Genomic DNA, 16,089 nt, shown 5'->3' with positions numbered 1-16,089 from the left:
TTATAATCTATACAAAATGGAGAACACAAAAGGCAGGGGAAAACTGGAGGTGCAGGGAACAGATGGGAAGGGGGAACAAAACTGGAAAAAGGAACAAGGGAGAGCAGGAACAAGACATCAGGGCACTGGGTACCATGTAGAGGGCAGAAGGAAGTTCAGGAAAAAATGCAACAGAATCTAGCAGCAACAAGACACCTCTAAAGAAGGGGACTAGTAGTGGAGGACCCAAATACCCTCCCAGCAGTCAGCATCAGGTAGAAACTGAATGCTGGGGTATGCTGGCTGCTGGTAGATGCCCACTTATGGACACTGGAATTACAACCCTCCACCCAGGGAGCCACAATGCTACCAGCAGGTGATTCGGGTCCTGACAGCTATGTGGGTTTCATTGCCGACCAGCAACATTCAAGGTTGTTTCTGCACATCCAGTGCAGGGTCCAGGTACCATTCCTTTGAGCATAGAAAGAGCCATAAGACCCATAGGACATAGATAACACCAGACCCTTAATCCCTGATGGAACCTTTGAGAAGCTAGCTATTTTTGTGAAGAGATCTGCACAGACATGGTCTAATGGGGAGGGGTTATATCTAGAAGTAGAATTCCTGTCTTTGCTTTTTTTGCCAGTTTCTAATCACTTGAAGGTGCCAGTATAACCCTATTGTTAGGAATATGAAGCTGCTTGGTTTCCTAGAATGTATGAAAAAGAAATTAAAATAATATAGTCGCTGCACAAAAAAAATAATTACACTTGTGTTTCTAATGGGAACAATAGATACATTTTTATTGATGTTCCCCAAATGGGACTTAATAATACATCTGAAGGAAAACTGTGCTTGTTTCCTCTAGCAACCAATCAACTTGTGAAAAATCTAAATGGTTACATTGGGATGTAGTGCTACTTGACTATGTTAAAAGCAAACTGAACTGGATCATGGTTAATGACAAGCTCACCTGTATCCTCCAAAATAATACCGCAAAATTTGGTAGGATATGGGACCCATGGATCAAGTACCCCTTTGTTTTTATTTTCTTCTATTGGTTACAGTTGAACTTGTTTTTACCTCTTCGGCTATTGACGCGGTTGTGCTCGAAGGTAATTAATAGCCTTTTTGGTTTCCCTTTCACATGTCCTCCTTCCTTCCCCTCCTATTTTTATCTATCTATTTGATAATGCTTTCATTTGGCTCATATGCATGGATGTTAATGCACCCTCCAATTTTTATAGCGGATCCTTAACATTTTGTGCCCTACATGAAAGTTTTGTGATGGCGTGATGACGTGCAGGCTCCTCCCCGTACGCGTTGCGTCATAGACTTCGTCAGCGGGGAAGGAGTGCTGACGAAGTCTATGACGCAACGCGTACGGGGGAGGAGCCTGCACGTCATCACGCCGATTCCCGGAGACCACAGGCAGGGTTTGATGTTCTGACAGTCCGCACTACTTTAAGTGCTTTAAAATGTAAGTGCGATTTCATTGTTTATGTATAATAAATAGCCCTACAAAGCAGAGAGCACTAGATCTTGTTTTTATTTCCACACCGATGCTGTATACACCCGGAGAGAGTATCAGGAGGCGGTGATTGGAAGGCGAACCAGGCTATTGGGATTTTTCCAGAGTGTGTATTGACTCTTAGGAGTCTTTCCCTGAGGTGAGCTGCTAATCTGTCACTAGTCACTTGGAGCACTTGGAGTGAAGCATGCAGCACCTTTAATCACGTTTATGGACGAAGATTTTAGTCACGATTTTTGACACTATTTTTCATTTGTGATTTGGGACAATTAACCACTTGCCGACCGCCGCACGACTATCTACGTCGGCGGTCAGCCCCTCACAGGCAAAGTGACGTAGGGCTACGTCGCTCGCCTGTGAGGGTTTAGGGAGCGAGCGCGCGCCGCCGGAGGCGCGCTCCCGCTCCCGCGTGGTCACGGACCCCCCCGCGCGTGTGACCGGCGGACCCGATCGCCGCCGGCCACTCTGCGATCGGCGGGGGAGAGGGAGAAAGTCAGGCAGCTTGTGTAAACAAGCTGCCTGTCATTCTCCTCTCTGTATGAGAGATGATCACATGGATCTACTATGTAGATCCATTGATCACTCTGCATACAGTTGAAGCCCCAGCCAATCACAGTTAGAATCACGCCCCTAGGGACACACACAGCCCCTCCCTCTCAAATAAAGTTAACCCCTTCACTACCAGTGTATTTTTACAGTAACAGTGCATATATATAGCACTGATTACTGTAGAAATGTCACTGGTAACCCCAAAAGTGTCAAAAATGTCAGTCAAGGGTCCGATCTGCCGCATTGTCGCAGTACCGCAAAAAAAATCGCAGATCGCCGCCATTACGCGTTAAAAAAAAAAACAACAAAAATGACAAAAATCTTTCCCTTTGTTAGTAAACGCAATAACTTTTGCGCAAACCAATCAAAATACGCTTTTTGCGATTTTTTTTTACCAAACATAGGTAGCATAAAACAAATTGGCCGAAAATATTAAAAAATTTTGATTTTTACATTTATTTTTGGGGGAATTTCATATAAAAAAAAAGGAAAAATATTGCTATTTTTGCAAAATTTACGCTCTTTTTTTGTTTATAGCGCGTGATCAAAAAATCGCACAGGTGATCAAATACCGCCAAAAGAAAGCTCTGTTTGTGGGAAAAAAAGGACGCCAAATTCGTTTAGGTACAGCGTCGCACGACCGCGCAATTGTCCGTTAAAGTCACGCAGTGCCGAATCGCAAAATACCCCCTGGTCAGGAAGGGGGTAAAATCTTCCGGGGCTTAAGTGGTTAATATTGATTTAAAATCACGGTTCACAATTTATTTATCACTTGATATCACAAATATATGGACTGAATTGTGGTATTATTTTGAACACCAAACATTTTTATTTATCTCTAATGATTGATGTTTACTTGGCGCAACAATATTATTATTTTTTAGATTTCACAGGTGTTTTTGTGTTTGGCACTGATTGTTTGCAGCCTTGTGCACTAGATTGTCTTTTCGTTTATTTTGGGCCTGCACTGATTATTTATTTTTGTACTATGTGCTAAATGGTCTCACACTGGTATACTGCAGTTTGGCTGCAGTGCTGGTAGTCTTCCTGCATGTTGCCCCTAGCCCCATAGACCTCTTTTAGGTTGTACATTTTTACTGCATGTTCTGAAAGTGCACAAAAAGTCCTGTATGCTGCATCTTTGGTGCATTTTTAGAAAATGCAGCCAAAACGCACAACCTACAAGAAGTCTAATGGACTGCGGCTAAGGAAAAGTGCCAGTACACCTGCACTGCAACCAACCCGCAGCCCACCGTGTGAGCCCAAAGGCTTTTATGCACTTACAGCAGGCACTGCCACTCCACTGAAAAGTGATCCATGCTCAGGTCACTTTTCAGAGGCTTTTGACAGGCAGTGAGGAGGGGATATCACATTTCCTTCCTGCCTGTTTAACCTTCCTCAATGCCAGGTAATAGCACAGTTCACTTTGAACTCCACCTTATTTTCATTACTCTTTGAAGGTATTAGATGTGCTCCCACCTTATCGTTTGCACTTCTTTTACCTAAAGAGAGTTATGGAAATAAGGTGGAGTTCAAAGTGAATTTCTACACCTAAGTGAAGCATTCCTTTTAGAAGATTTGAGGGTATTATTAAACCCAGAGACTGGTGGACTTAAGCCACCATAGACAGATTTACATTTCTGCTGAACCGGCAGAATTTCAATCTATGTGCAGATTGGTTGTACAGAATTCAATCAATTGACTACAGTACAACCAGCTTGTCTTTATTTTTTGTCGATCACTGCTGGCTGCTAGGGATGATCAAACTTTTGAAAAGTTCGGTTCGACCAGAACACCCGAACTTCGGGTCCGGATTCCTGAACCCCATTGAAATCAATGGGACCCGAACTTTGGTAATCAAAAAAAACACAATTTTGAAGCCCTAAAACCCAATAAATGCCCCTAAAAAGTACCTAGGGTTCTGGGTCATGCCCCAGTGACTATTAATCACACAAAAAAAGTTCTTAGAAATTGTCATTTTTGATAGAGAGCCAATTATTGAAAAAATTATTGAAAAAAAAATGAGATTTCTTTGGATTTAGTGTCTGGGGGGGTCTAAAAAGTGTACCTGTGAAGTTTCAGCTCTGTAGCATGTCCAGAACCAGAAAAAAAAAAAACAGATTATTTTTCTTAGAATTTTTAGTAGAGCAGGGACGTGGCTCCGCTCCTTTCACACCTGGGCGTTTTTGTTGCAGGAGTTTATTGGGCATGTTTTGGGCGTCTTTGGAGGCAGGCATGACATCTGAACTTCTGTGTAGGAGTATATATACACTTACACATATATGTATATATACACATACACACATATAGGTTTAAAAAGGAGCGGAACCCTATCCATGCGCTAATTAAATAATTTGCAGGGATATGGTTCTGCTCCTTTCACACCTATATGTGTGTATGTGTATATATACATATATGTGTGTGTGTATATATACCCCTACACAGAAGTTCAGATGTCATGCCTGCCTCCAAAGACGCCAAAAAATGCCCAATAAACGCCTGTAACAAAAACGCCCAGGTGTGTTTTTTCAGGCATTTATTGGGCATTTTTTGGGCACTGGATCTCTCTCTCCCCCCCCCCCTCGCAGCATAAAGGCACAGTAATTATTTTCTTTCCTTCTGCCTCTAGTAATCGCTTCAGTCAGGATGGAGTCGTTCCCGCCCCTATGTGGTCAGCCCTCACATGGCAGGTATTTTTGGGGCAGGCTTGGGGGGGTGGGTGGGAGGAGGCACTGATTCCCCTTTGCTATTTCTCTACTGTATGTTTTTCTACAGCTCTTCTAGGTCCGATCTGCAGCATAGTACACGCAAGGGCGATCGGCATCCAAAGTCGCAGCACCGGCATTCCTCTTTCAGGTCAAGGCATAGACCCTTTCCAGCCCAAGGCACCATGGTGAAGACCTGTCCTCTCCTTCTAGAGCCCACAGTCGCTCGGGTCATTCCTGCGAGAAGACATGCTGGGGATGTGGCCTGTAGGTCCCAGACAGAAAATCTCTCTGCGACCGTTGCTATGCTCAGGCACCAGGTGAAAGGAGAAACATGGACCAGAATCTGGAGTCTGTGGTGAGACGTGTCCTAAAGGATTCCTTGTCGGATTTGTGGGTCTCCCACCAAAGAGAGACTTCTGTTCAGCCACGCTAACCAGAAATGGAATCGCAGGGTCAAGATTTCTTGGACTCTTCCCAGCCAAGTCGCCCTTCCCTCCTTCTATCGGAGAGTGATCCAGAGATGGACAATCCCTGTGTGGGGTTTGATTTTGGGCTTGTTCCTCCTCTCGTAAAGGCGGTAAAGGAGGCCCTCGATTGGTAAGAGCCTACAGTCTCTCCCCCCAAACAGAAGACATTTTTCAAGCAATTGAGCAAGGAATGTCTCAACTTTCCATTCCTAGGAGAGCTAGGGGAAATTATCACTGAAGAGTGGAGCAAGGTGGAAAGAAAAAATCCCATGCTCTCTAAAATGGCAAAACTTTACCCTTTTAAACAGGAGGAGGTGAAGCAACTGGAGTCCCTTCCTCTGGTGGACGTGGCAGTAATGAGGCTTGTCAAGCATGTAACTCCCCCTTTGGAAGATACGGCCTCCTTTAAGGATCCTCTGGAGAGAAGAATTGACTCTGACTTGAAGCGAATCTATCATACAGCAGGCATGGCCTGCAAACCAGCTTTTGCCCTGGCCGCAACGTCTAAGGCAATGGAAATCTGGACTGAAGACATTGAGGGGACTCTTAAGGGTGTCTCCGAAGAGGTGGCCAGGAGCTCTCCAACTCAGGAATTTAAGATGGCGTTGGCATTCCTGGGCGAGGCATCCATTGACATTATCCGCCTTTTGGCCTGAGTTATGCTATCTTCCGCGACCGCCAAACGATCGCTCTGGCTCCGGCCTTGGTTGGCTGACGCTGCATCTAAGCAAGTGGGGTGCTGGATCCCATTTGAGGGTTCTTCTCTCTTTGGGAACAAATTAGAAAGTGCTATAACTAGGGCCACTGGCGGTAGGTCGGGGTTCGTCCCTCAGGATAGACGCCCAGTTGGCTCCAAATGAGCTCAGCCAAGGAAGCAGAATACAGGTCTTGCCAGAGAGGCACGTAGCTACAAGCCAGGCAAAAGCTACGGTAGAGGCTGGAAATACAGACAGTCCTCTTTTCAGAAGGCCTCCAAGGGAGATTAGTTTGGCGACCTGGAGGCCACAAAGTTATTTTGAGTTTGAGCCCACTCAGACATGTCGGGTGGGGTCTAGTCTCTTCCACTTTTGGCATGTCTGGGTAGCCTCAATTCGGGACACCTGGACTGTCAATACGGTTTCTGTGGGTCACTTCTGGACCTTCGTCCGCATTCCCAAACTTAGGTTTGTTCCCACTTCAGTTCCCATATCAGAAGCAAAAAGTCAGATTCTTCTCACCTATATAGACTCCCTGTTAGTTCAGGGCGCAGTGGTTCCCATTCCAGAAATCGAAAGAGGGCAGGGTATCTACTCACCTCTTTTTATGGTCCGGAAAAAGAACGGAGGCCCGTCATAGACTTGACACATGTAAACCGGTTTATTCTCAAAGAAAAGTTCAAAATGGAATCTCTCTTGACAATTCAACACTCAGTTCAGCCGGGAGATTGGCTAATATCTATAGATTTAAAAGATGCATACTTTCACGTTCCTGTCGCAAGCAGTTTTCAACAATTTTTTCGCTTCGCCATAGGACAGAATCACTTCCAATTTACTTGTCTCCCCTTCGGGCTTTCCACATTGCCTCGCACGTTTTTGAAGGTCTTGTTGGCGGTGGTGGCCTTAATCAGAGTCAGGGGCTTCAGACTGCACCGCTATTTGGACGATCTCCTCCTTCTGTCCCAAGACAAGGCCCAGCTCCTCGAACACAGAGACCAAGTCATCAAGGTCCTTTGAGAGTTTGGGTGGATCCTGAATATAGAAAAAAGCCACCTGGTGCCCACTCAGTCTCTCGTCTTTCTGGGGGCACAGTTCAATATGGCGGAAGGTACCACCTCTCTGCCCGAAGAGAAGATTCCGGTGATCAGGGACAGGGTTTCGTTGGCCCTCTCCTCCTCTTATCTCACTGCTCGACAGTGTCTGAAGATAATCGAGACTCTAGTAGCAACAGCTCCCAAGGGGAAGTGGGCACTAGTGAAGCTACGGCCCTTCCAGATAGGCTTTCTACATCAGTGGAAGTCGGACGACCTGGCTCAACGCATATCTCTAACAGCAACTATGAAGAGGTGTCTTCCCTGGTGGTTGCTATGGGAGAACCTTCTGAACTGTCACTACATAGCTCCCATTTCGTGGGTCACAGTAACATCAGATGCCAGAAGCACGGGTTGGGGAGCCCATTGTCTGTCCAAAGTGGCACAGAGCAAGTGGATCTTCTCTTCCCACGGAGTAGTCTCCAATATTCTAGAACTCAGGGTGGCCCTTAAAGCTCTTCGGGTCTTTCGTCATCTAATTCAAGGGTCGTCTGTAATATCCAGGCTAGACAACACAACGGCGGTAGCCTATGTGAAGAGACAAGGTGGAACCCGCAGCTGATCCTTGCTTCGGGAGGTGAAACCAATTATGTCCTGGGCCCAGAAGAATCTGTCCAATCTGTCGGCAGCATATGTTCCGGGATTACAGAACCTGCAGGCGGACCTTCTCTCCCGGGCCACATTCGACAACAACGAGTGGCCCCTCAACAAAGAGGTCTTCAAGTGGGTTTAGTCTCTAGGTTTTCTTCCGGAGGTTGACCTGTTTGCAGCTCCATGCAACAAGAAGCTTGCAAAATATTACACAAGATTCCGAGACCCCCAAGCCTTCAGGGTAGATGCTCTCACGGATCAGTGGAAGTTTCACAGAGCCTACACCTTCCCTCCGGTCCCTATCATTCTTCAATTCCTATGGAGGCTCAGGATGGAAGCAGTGGAAGTTCTGGCAAAAATTCCATACTGGCCCAACAGGCCATGGTTTCCCTTACTGACACTGCTCAGTTACCGGGCTCCAATCTCCCTGCCTCTTAGGTCGGATCTTTTATCTCAAGGTCCTGCTCTACACCCGTGCTGGGCACATCTGCATCTCAAGGTTTGGTTCTTGGGAGGGGGAGGCTGGAGGCCCTAGGATGTCCAGCAGAAGCTATTCCTACTCTTCTGAATGCTAGGAGGAGTAGAACCAATAGAGTGTATGAGAGGATTTGGGCCAAATTCTCTAGCTACTTGTCTCCTAGAACCGACCCTGATACGAATCCTACAATACAGGATGTTCTAGGCTTCCTAGAGTCAGGTCTGGATTTGTCTCTATCGGTTAGCTTACTCCGGGTTCAGGTTTCAGCCATCTCAGCCTTCACAGGAGTATCTTGGGCTAGGCATGCACTGGTCCGCCAATTTTTCAAAGGTGCTATGAAACTTAGGCTTCAGATGAAGCTGAGATTTCCCAAATGGGATCTTCCCTAGGTTTTAGATTTTTTTTCCTCACTTGCCTCGGCTTCGAATAGGCCTCTATCGATTAAAGAGCTCACACTCAAAACAGTGTTCCTGGTGGCAATTACTTCAGCAAGGCGTGTGTCCGAGATCCAAAGTTTGGGGTTTAAGGAGCCGTTTCTAACCTTCTTCCCAGGCTGAGTCGTCCAAATACCTATGCTAGGGTCAACTCCCAAAGTAACCTTAGTTTTCCAGGGAAACCAGGAAATTGTCCTTCCTACCTTTAGGACAGGAGAAGACTCTCGGATTAATCCTCTTGATGTAGGTGACACTCTGCAGCAGTATTTAGCGGCCCCAGCTGCTTTTCGTCAAACAGAGTTTCTCTTTGTTCTTCTTCATGGGAAGAGAAAAGGCATGCAGGCCTCATCCAGAGCGGATGCTGCATGGATCGTTCAAGCCATTCAGTGGGCATACAAATCAAAAGGCTTGGCTTCTCCGGAAGTGGTGACGGCACATTCAACCCGAAGCGTCTCTACGTCTTGGGCAGTTTCTAAACATGTCGTCCTTGAAGTGGTCTGCAGGGCAGCTTCCTGGTTGTCTATAAACACCTTTATGTCTCACTATTGTGTTGAACCGGCTGCCTTATCTTCTGTTAATTTTGGTGTTCAAGTGCTGTCAGTTGATGGTACTAATTAAATGTTTTTGTTCAGCGTCTGAGTGTATTTCGAGTTATTTCCCAAACTTATGCTGCCATTGAGTCTGTCAGGAAAACTGAAAATTGTCTATCAGATACTTACCATAATTTTCCTTTCCTGATGGACTCCATGGCAGCAGGAGTTCCCTCCCAGTTTCTGAGTAGGCTAGTTACAGAACACGGATGCTGAAAGGGAGCAAAGATTTATGGGAGTGGGGTCCTAGAGGGTAGGAGAGGAGGCGGGACCTACCCGAACGTATGCTGCTATGGAGTCCATCAGGAAAGGAAAATTACGGTAAGTATCTTATAAACAATTTTCAGTTTTTGTGCTTCGTGCACTACAACCTGTTTTATTATCCTTTTTTTTTTTTTTTTTTTGAGGGGGGGGGGATTTCTTAAACTTTATAATATAGCATGTGGGAAGGGAATATGGTGCTTAGGTGCAATACTTTTGTACTTGGTCCACTATAAACCGTTTTATTAAAAACCCCTGCTGATGCAGAAGGAATAGCACCTGTGATGCAGAAGGCTGGAGAACAATTATGCCCTAAATATTATTCGTGCTGCTGTGCCACGAAAAAAAAATCTAAATAAAAAAGCCCACTACTGAGGCAGAAGGAATAGCACCTATGACACAAAAGAGGGGACAGCAATTATGCCCTAAATAAAATTAGTGCTGCTGCGCCACAAAAACAATCACTGCTGATGCAGAAGTAATAGCACCTGTGATGCAGAAGGGGGACAGCAGTTATGCCCTAAATATTATTAGTCCTGCTGTGCTACGAAAAAAAATTCAAAAAGAAAAACCCACTGCTGACACAGAAGGAATAGCATATATGACACAAAAGGGGGGACAGCAATTATGCCCTAAATAAAATTAGTGCTGCTGCACCATAAAAATAAAAATCACTGCTGAGGCAAAAGTAATAGCACCTGCGACACAGAAGGGGGAGTACTAATATTGCAGCAACAGAACCTGATGCTGCAAAGAAAGAAAAAAACTTAAAAGAAAAAAATAGTGATCAATGGGGTGACACGGACATATCGTATACACCAACACTTCAGTGGCCCCACTACACTGTGTTACACAAGAATCACAGCACAGCACTACACTGTGTTACACAAGAATCAGCACAGTACTACACTAAACTGACTGCAGTACACTGTGTTACACAAGATGAATCAGTCCTACACTACACTGAACTGACTGCATTGAACATCAAAGCACAATCCACTAACTACCCTGCCTAATCTGCACTCCTAACACACTACACATGGCTGCCATGTAAGCAGCCATATGTGGTGTGGGGCGTGGACTTAGCCTCTAAACCATGATTGGCTAAAGGCACCCTGCCTTTGGCTAATCATGGCTTTGACAGGACATTGTACTGTGATTGGCTGAAGCATACAGGTCAGGTACATGCTTTGGCCAATCACAAGCACTTAATGCATTGCAATCACGCAGTGCATTATGGGGCGCTCATTGGCGGGCGAACTTCCCGCCGAGCGCCCCATTTGTTCATGTGTTCAGCTAACACACGAACACCCGATGTTCGAGTCTAACTTATGATTGACTCGAATGTTAAGCCCATCACTACATGCTATGCAAATGTATTTTGTGCCTTATTTATATGAAAACCTCAGAAACACTTGTTGCTGTTCTATACTGTTTTCTATTGTTAATTTTGTATATAAAGAAATAAACAGATTGGAATACAAATGCATATTAAATGCATAGTGAATGCCTTCCATATACAGTATCACTGTACAATAACCCATAATCAGGGTTAGTGTTGGTGGTTCAGCCATGGCTGATATGTAGCCCTATTTGGAGAATGAATGTATCTACCTATTCCTCCAAGCCAAAGCAGGATTGTATTTGGTACCTTAGGCTTTTGCCTATAGGCACTGCTATGCAAATAATGACTGAGCTGTCTCCAGGATTGGCTGTCATGTGGCCTCCATCCATAACATCAATATGTGGGAATGGTATCATAATGATACAAAGTGAAGTATGGACGGCTGCAAACCTGTACAATCACTATATTTTTAAAATTTGCTTACAGAAAAATCCATTGACCCGTCGAACCTCCTTTCCCAGGCTGTGTCCAATGTCATCTGCTCTATAGTGTTTGGAAACCGCTTTGAATATGATGATCACAATTTTCGGCAACTCTTGAGCTTGTTTGGTGCAACATTCAAAAACGTGAGCTCCTCTTCAGGACAGGTAGGTGATGCTGGTGCTACATGGCTTACTAAGGAACATTTTCCTTAAAGATTAACTTCACTCCCTTGCTTTACAATTTTTTTTTTTTTACCCTCTTACCTTGAATGCTGGGTTGTTAAAAAATAAATAAAAAATACTCTCCTATAAAATGCGGTGTTGTCTGATGTAAGCCGCTGTCTCTCAGCACCCATGCCACCATGTTCTTTTTTGATGTCACCAAGGTGCCAGCTTTTTCTACCGGATTCTTTGAGCCATCTACCCTGGGAGTTGCTGGCACGTACACAGTGCAGCATAGATTGCCCTAAAACCTCCTAAAATGTGTGATGTCATTATCCCAGAGTGACATCATTCCCACCTAGGTGAGAAAGTAGAAAGTGCAGGACCCAGTCTCGCAGAAAAGCTACTTAACTCCCCAAAAATTTTATTATCCAATAGTGTAATTGGAAAAGGGAGGGGGGGGGGGCAGAATGGCAAGTGATATGATAGTGTAAAGGTCTGCTTTTAATCAACCATTTCATCTATTTGGAATAGTGTTGTAAAGTTGATGCTAAAATAATCAATTTGATTATTATTAATAAAAATATGTATACAACAACAAAATCAATTGCTCAAATTAAGGTTGAAAAAACTCAACTTACCGTGTTCTAGTGAATGATATAGGACAGCAAAAGGCTGTACAAAATTCTTGCCACTTTTCACAAAACTTTTGTGCGTTTGTGGTAGTTACAGTGCCTTGCGAAAGTATTCGCCCCCCTTGAACTTTGCGACCTTTTGCCACATTTCATGCTTCAAACATAAAGAAACCTTTTGCTGCGATTACAGCTTTAAGTCGCTTGGGGTATGTCTCTATCAGTTTTGCACATCGAGAGACTGAAATTTTTGCCCATTCCTCCTTGCAAAACAGCTCAAGCTCAGTGAGGTTGGATGGAGAGCGTTTGTGAACAGCAGTTTTCAGTTCTTTCCACAGATTCTCGATTGGATTCAGGTCTGGACTTTGACTTGGCCATTCTAACACCTGGATATGTTTATTTGTGAACCATTCCATTGTAGATTTTGCTTTATGTTTTGGATCATTGTCTTGTTGGAAGACAAATCTCCGTCCCAGTCTCAGGTCTTTTGCAGACTCCATCATGTTTTCTTCCAGAATGGTCCTGTATTTGGCTCCATCCATCTTCCCATCAATTTTAACCATCTTCCCTGTCCCTGCTGAAGACAAGCAGGCCCAAACCATGATGCTGCCACCACCATGTTCGACAGTGGGGATGGTGTGTTCAGGGTGATGAGCTGTGTTGCTTTTACGCCAAACATACAATTTTTCTGGACAAGCTTTCTGCGTGTAATACCTTCTTCAAGGTCCCAGTAGTACAGTAGAGTACTGCTAGGACCTTGGAGAAGGGGACATACCCTGAAAGCTTGTCCTGAAAAATTGTATGTTGGTGAAAATAAAAAAAGTATCACTGAAAGTACTCAATTGTTTCTATAACTATAGTGCCTTGCAAAAGTATTCGGCCCCCTTGAACTTTGCAACCTTTTGCCACATTTTAGGCTTCAAACATAAAGATATAAAACTGTAATTTTTTGTGAAGAATCAACAACAAGTGGGACATAACCATGAAGTGGAACGAAATTTATTGGATATTTTAAACTTGTTAACAAATAAAAAACTGAAAAATTGGGCGTGCAAAATTATTCAGCCCCTTTACTTTCAGTGCAGCAAACTCTCTGCAGAAGTTCAGTGAGGATCTCTGAATGATCCAATGTTGACCTAAATGACTAATGATGATAAATAGAATCCACCTGTGTGTAATCAAGTTTCCGTATAAATGCACCTGCACTGTGATAGTCTCAGAGATCCGTTTAAAGCGCAGAGAGCATCATGAAGAACAAGGAACACACCAGGCAGGTCCGAGATACTCTTGTGGAGAAGTTTAAAGCCGGATTTGGATACAAAAAGATTTCCCAAGCTTTAAACATCCCAAGGAGCACTGTGCAAGCGATAATATTGAAATGGAAGGAGTATCAGACCACTGCAAATCTACGAAGACCTGGCCGTCCTTCTAAACTTTCAGCTCATACAAGGAGAAGACTGATCAGAGATGCAGCCAAGAGGCCCATGATCACTCTGGATGAACTGCAGAGATCTACAGCTGAGGTGGGAGACTCTGTCCATAGGACAACAATCAGTCGTATACTGCACAAATCTGGCCTTTATATAAGAGTGGCAAGAAGAAAGCCATTTCTTAAAGATATCCATAAAAAGTGTAGTTTAAAGTTTGCCACAAGCCACCTGGGAGACACCAAACATGTGGAAGAAGGTGCTCTGGTCAGATGAAACCAAAATCAAACTTTTTGGCAACAATGAAAAATGTTATGTTTGGCGTAAAAGCAACACAGCTCATCACCCTGAAACATGGTGGTGGCAGCATCATGGTTTGGGCCTGCTTTTCTTCAGCAGGGACAGGGAAGATGGTTAAAATTGATGGGAAGATGTATGGAGCCAAATACAGGACCATTCTGGAAGAAAACCTGATGGAGTCTGCAAAAGACCTAAGACTGGGACAGAGATTTGTCTTCCAACAAGACAATGATCCAAAACATAAAGCAAAATCTACAATGGAATGGTTCACAAATAAACATATCCAGGTGTTAGAATGGCCAAGTCAAAGTCCAGACCTGAATCCAATCGAGAATCTGTGGAAAGAACTGAAAACTGCTGTTCACAAACGCTCTCCATCCAACCTTACTGAGCTCGAGTTGTTTTGCAAGGAGGAATGGGCAAAAATTTCAGTCTCTCGATGTGCAAAACTGATAGAGACATACCCCAAGCGACTTACAGCTGTAATCGCAGCAAAAGGTGGCGCTACAAAGTATTAACTTAAGGGGGCTGAATAATTTTGCACGCCCAATTTTTCAGTTTTTATTTGTTAAAAAAGTTTGAAATATCGAAATGATTCTTCACAAAAAATTACAGTTTTATATCTTTATGTTTGAAGCCTGAAATGTGGCAAAAGGTCGCAAAGTTCAAGGGGGCCGAATACTTTCGCAAGGCACTATATATATATATATATATATATATATATATATATATATATATATATATATATATATATATATAATTTATTTATTTATTCTTTTTAAATTGCCAGTATTTTTTTGTTTATAGTGCAAAAAAAACACAGTGGTGATCGAATACCACAAAAAGCCCTATTTGTGGTAGGAAAAAAAAAATAAACATTATTTGTGTACAGCTTTGCACGACTGCGCAATTAGTTAAAGTAATGCAATGCCGTATCGCAAAAAATGGTCTGGTCATGAAGGGGGGTAAAATATTCCGGAGGTCAAGTGGTTTACTTTGATAAATTTTAAAAAATGTAGCTGAATTGCTTGTACAAATTATTTACTTTATACATGATCCAGTTGCAGGAAATGCTCCCAGATATCATGTACTACATTCCGGGACCTCATCAAAGAGTAAACGGATATCTGGATAAACTGGTAAATTTCATCTCCGAGAGAGTGAAGATAAACCAGGAAACGTTGGATCCCAACTGTCCTCGGGATTACATTGACTGTTTTCTTATCAAGCAGCAGCAAGTATGTACATTAACTAAATATTAGGCATTCAGGTCTGCCCGGTCAGGCAAGCAATGATATGATAAAAGGTGTCAATGCACACACCAAATGTGCAGTGTAAACAAGAAGTTCAAAGAAAAGTATTAGTCACGAGAGTTGGATTCACCAATAGGTGACAGTGCACCTCCACCAGCTTTTCTATGCGTTCACCAGATATCCTGGGAGGAGGCCTACATGCTGGCGTCTGACTACTGTATCCCTGTTGCGGAACGGCGGACTATCTGATACGAGTTATTGGCCATTTTTGCTGTGACGTATGTTTTTTTAACCTCAATTTTTAATAAATGCTACATTATATAAGCAATTTTGGCTCTATTTGATGAGCATTTATTTAGAAAATCCACTACTCCATGACTGAGAGGATGTCCCTGCACCATAGAGGGATTTTTCAGTTCCTGATGGGATTGTAATCAAGTTCTTTGATCCCAGGATATCTGCATTTATTTAGTACATCCACTACTCCATGATTGACAGGACGTCCCTGCACCGTAGAGGGGTTTTCCAGTTCCTGATGGGACTGTAATGTTGATCTCCGGATATCTGGTGAGCGCATATTAATGCTGGTGGAGGAGCACTGTCACCTATTGCATTAGTCACGAGAGGTGGATTCACTATTTCTTTGAACTTCTTGTTTACACTGCTCATTGTGGATTACAGACTACTATAGAGGATTGGACTTTCATTAATTTATTATTTTTGTTTCTGTTTTATGAGCACATCTATACTTATCATATTAGCGCGGCACTTGTATTTGTTTCACTGTTTAGAAGGTATATATTCACCTTTTTGTGCTAGCGGTTCCAACCTCATAGCGCTCGCTTGTGACATGTTTTGCAAATTCCTAACCTCACTGCGGCAAAGTAAAATCTGCCCATGCCCTCATGCATCAACGTGATGAATGATGAATCACCAACTCTCTTGGGAAACCAACAATTCCATGAGAGTCGATCCCTGAAGCCCTCTGCTGTGCCCATTATTTGGTTCCACCAAACCCTACTTTACTAAAGGACATTCTGGATCTCTGGAGCCCTCTGCTGTGCCCATTATTTGGTTCCACCAAACCCTACTTTACTAAAGGACATTCTGGATC

The 16,089-nt window shown here is 43.6% G+C and overlaps 1 protein-coding gene across 1 annotated transcript in view; it reads left to right on the top strand.

Moving 5' to 3' along the window:
• Positions 1-16,089, top strand: part of LOC309559480 (cytochrome P450 2G1-like) — an 83,736-nt gene that overhangs the window by 60,581 nt on the left and 7,066 nt on the right. The window contains exons 4-5 of the mRNA XM_082262754.1: positions 11,206-11,366; positions 14,784-14,960. Of these exons, the coding sequence (XP_082118880.1) occupies positions 11,206-11,366; positions 14,784-14,960 (338 nt within the window). The remainder of the gene's footprint in view (positions 1-11,205; positions 11,367-14,783; positions 14,961-16,089) is intronic.

This window comes from Pelophylax lessonae (assembly GCF_965119305.1).
Source record: "Pelophylax lessonae genome assembly, chromosome: 7".
NCBI lineage: Eukaryota > Metazoa > Chordata > Amphibia > Anura > Ranidae > Pelophylax > Pelophylax lessonae.
The sequence above is the reverse complement of the archived record's forward strand: the minus strand, read 5'-3'. Positions and strand labels throughout refer to the sequence as shown.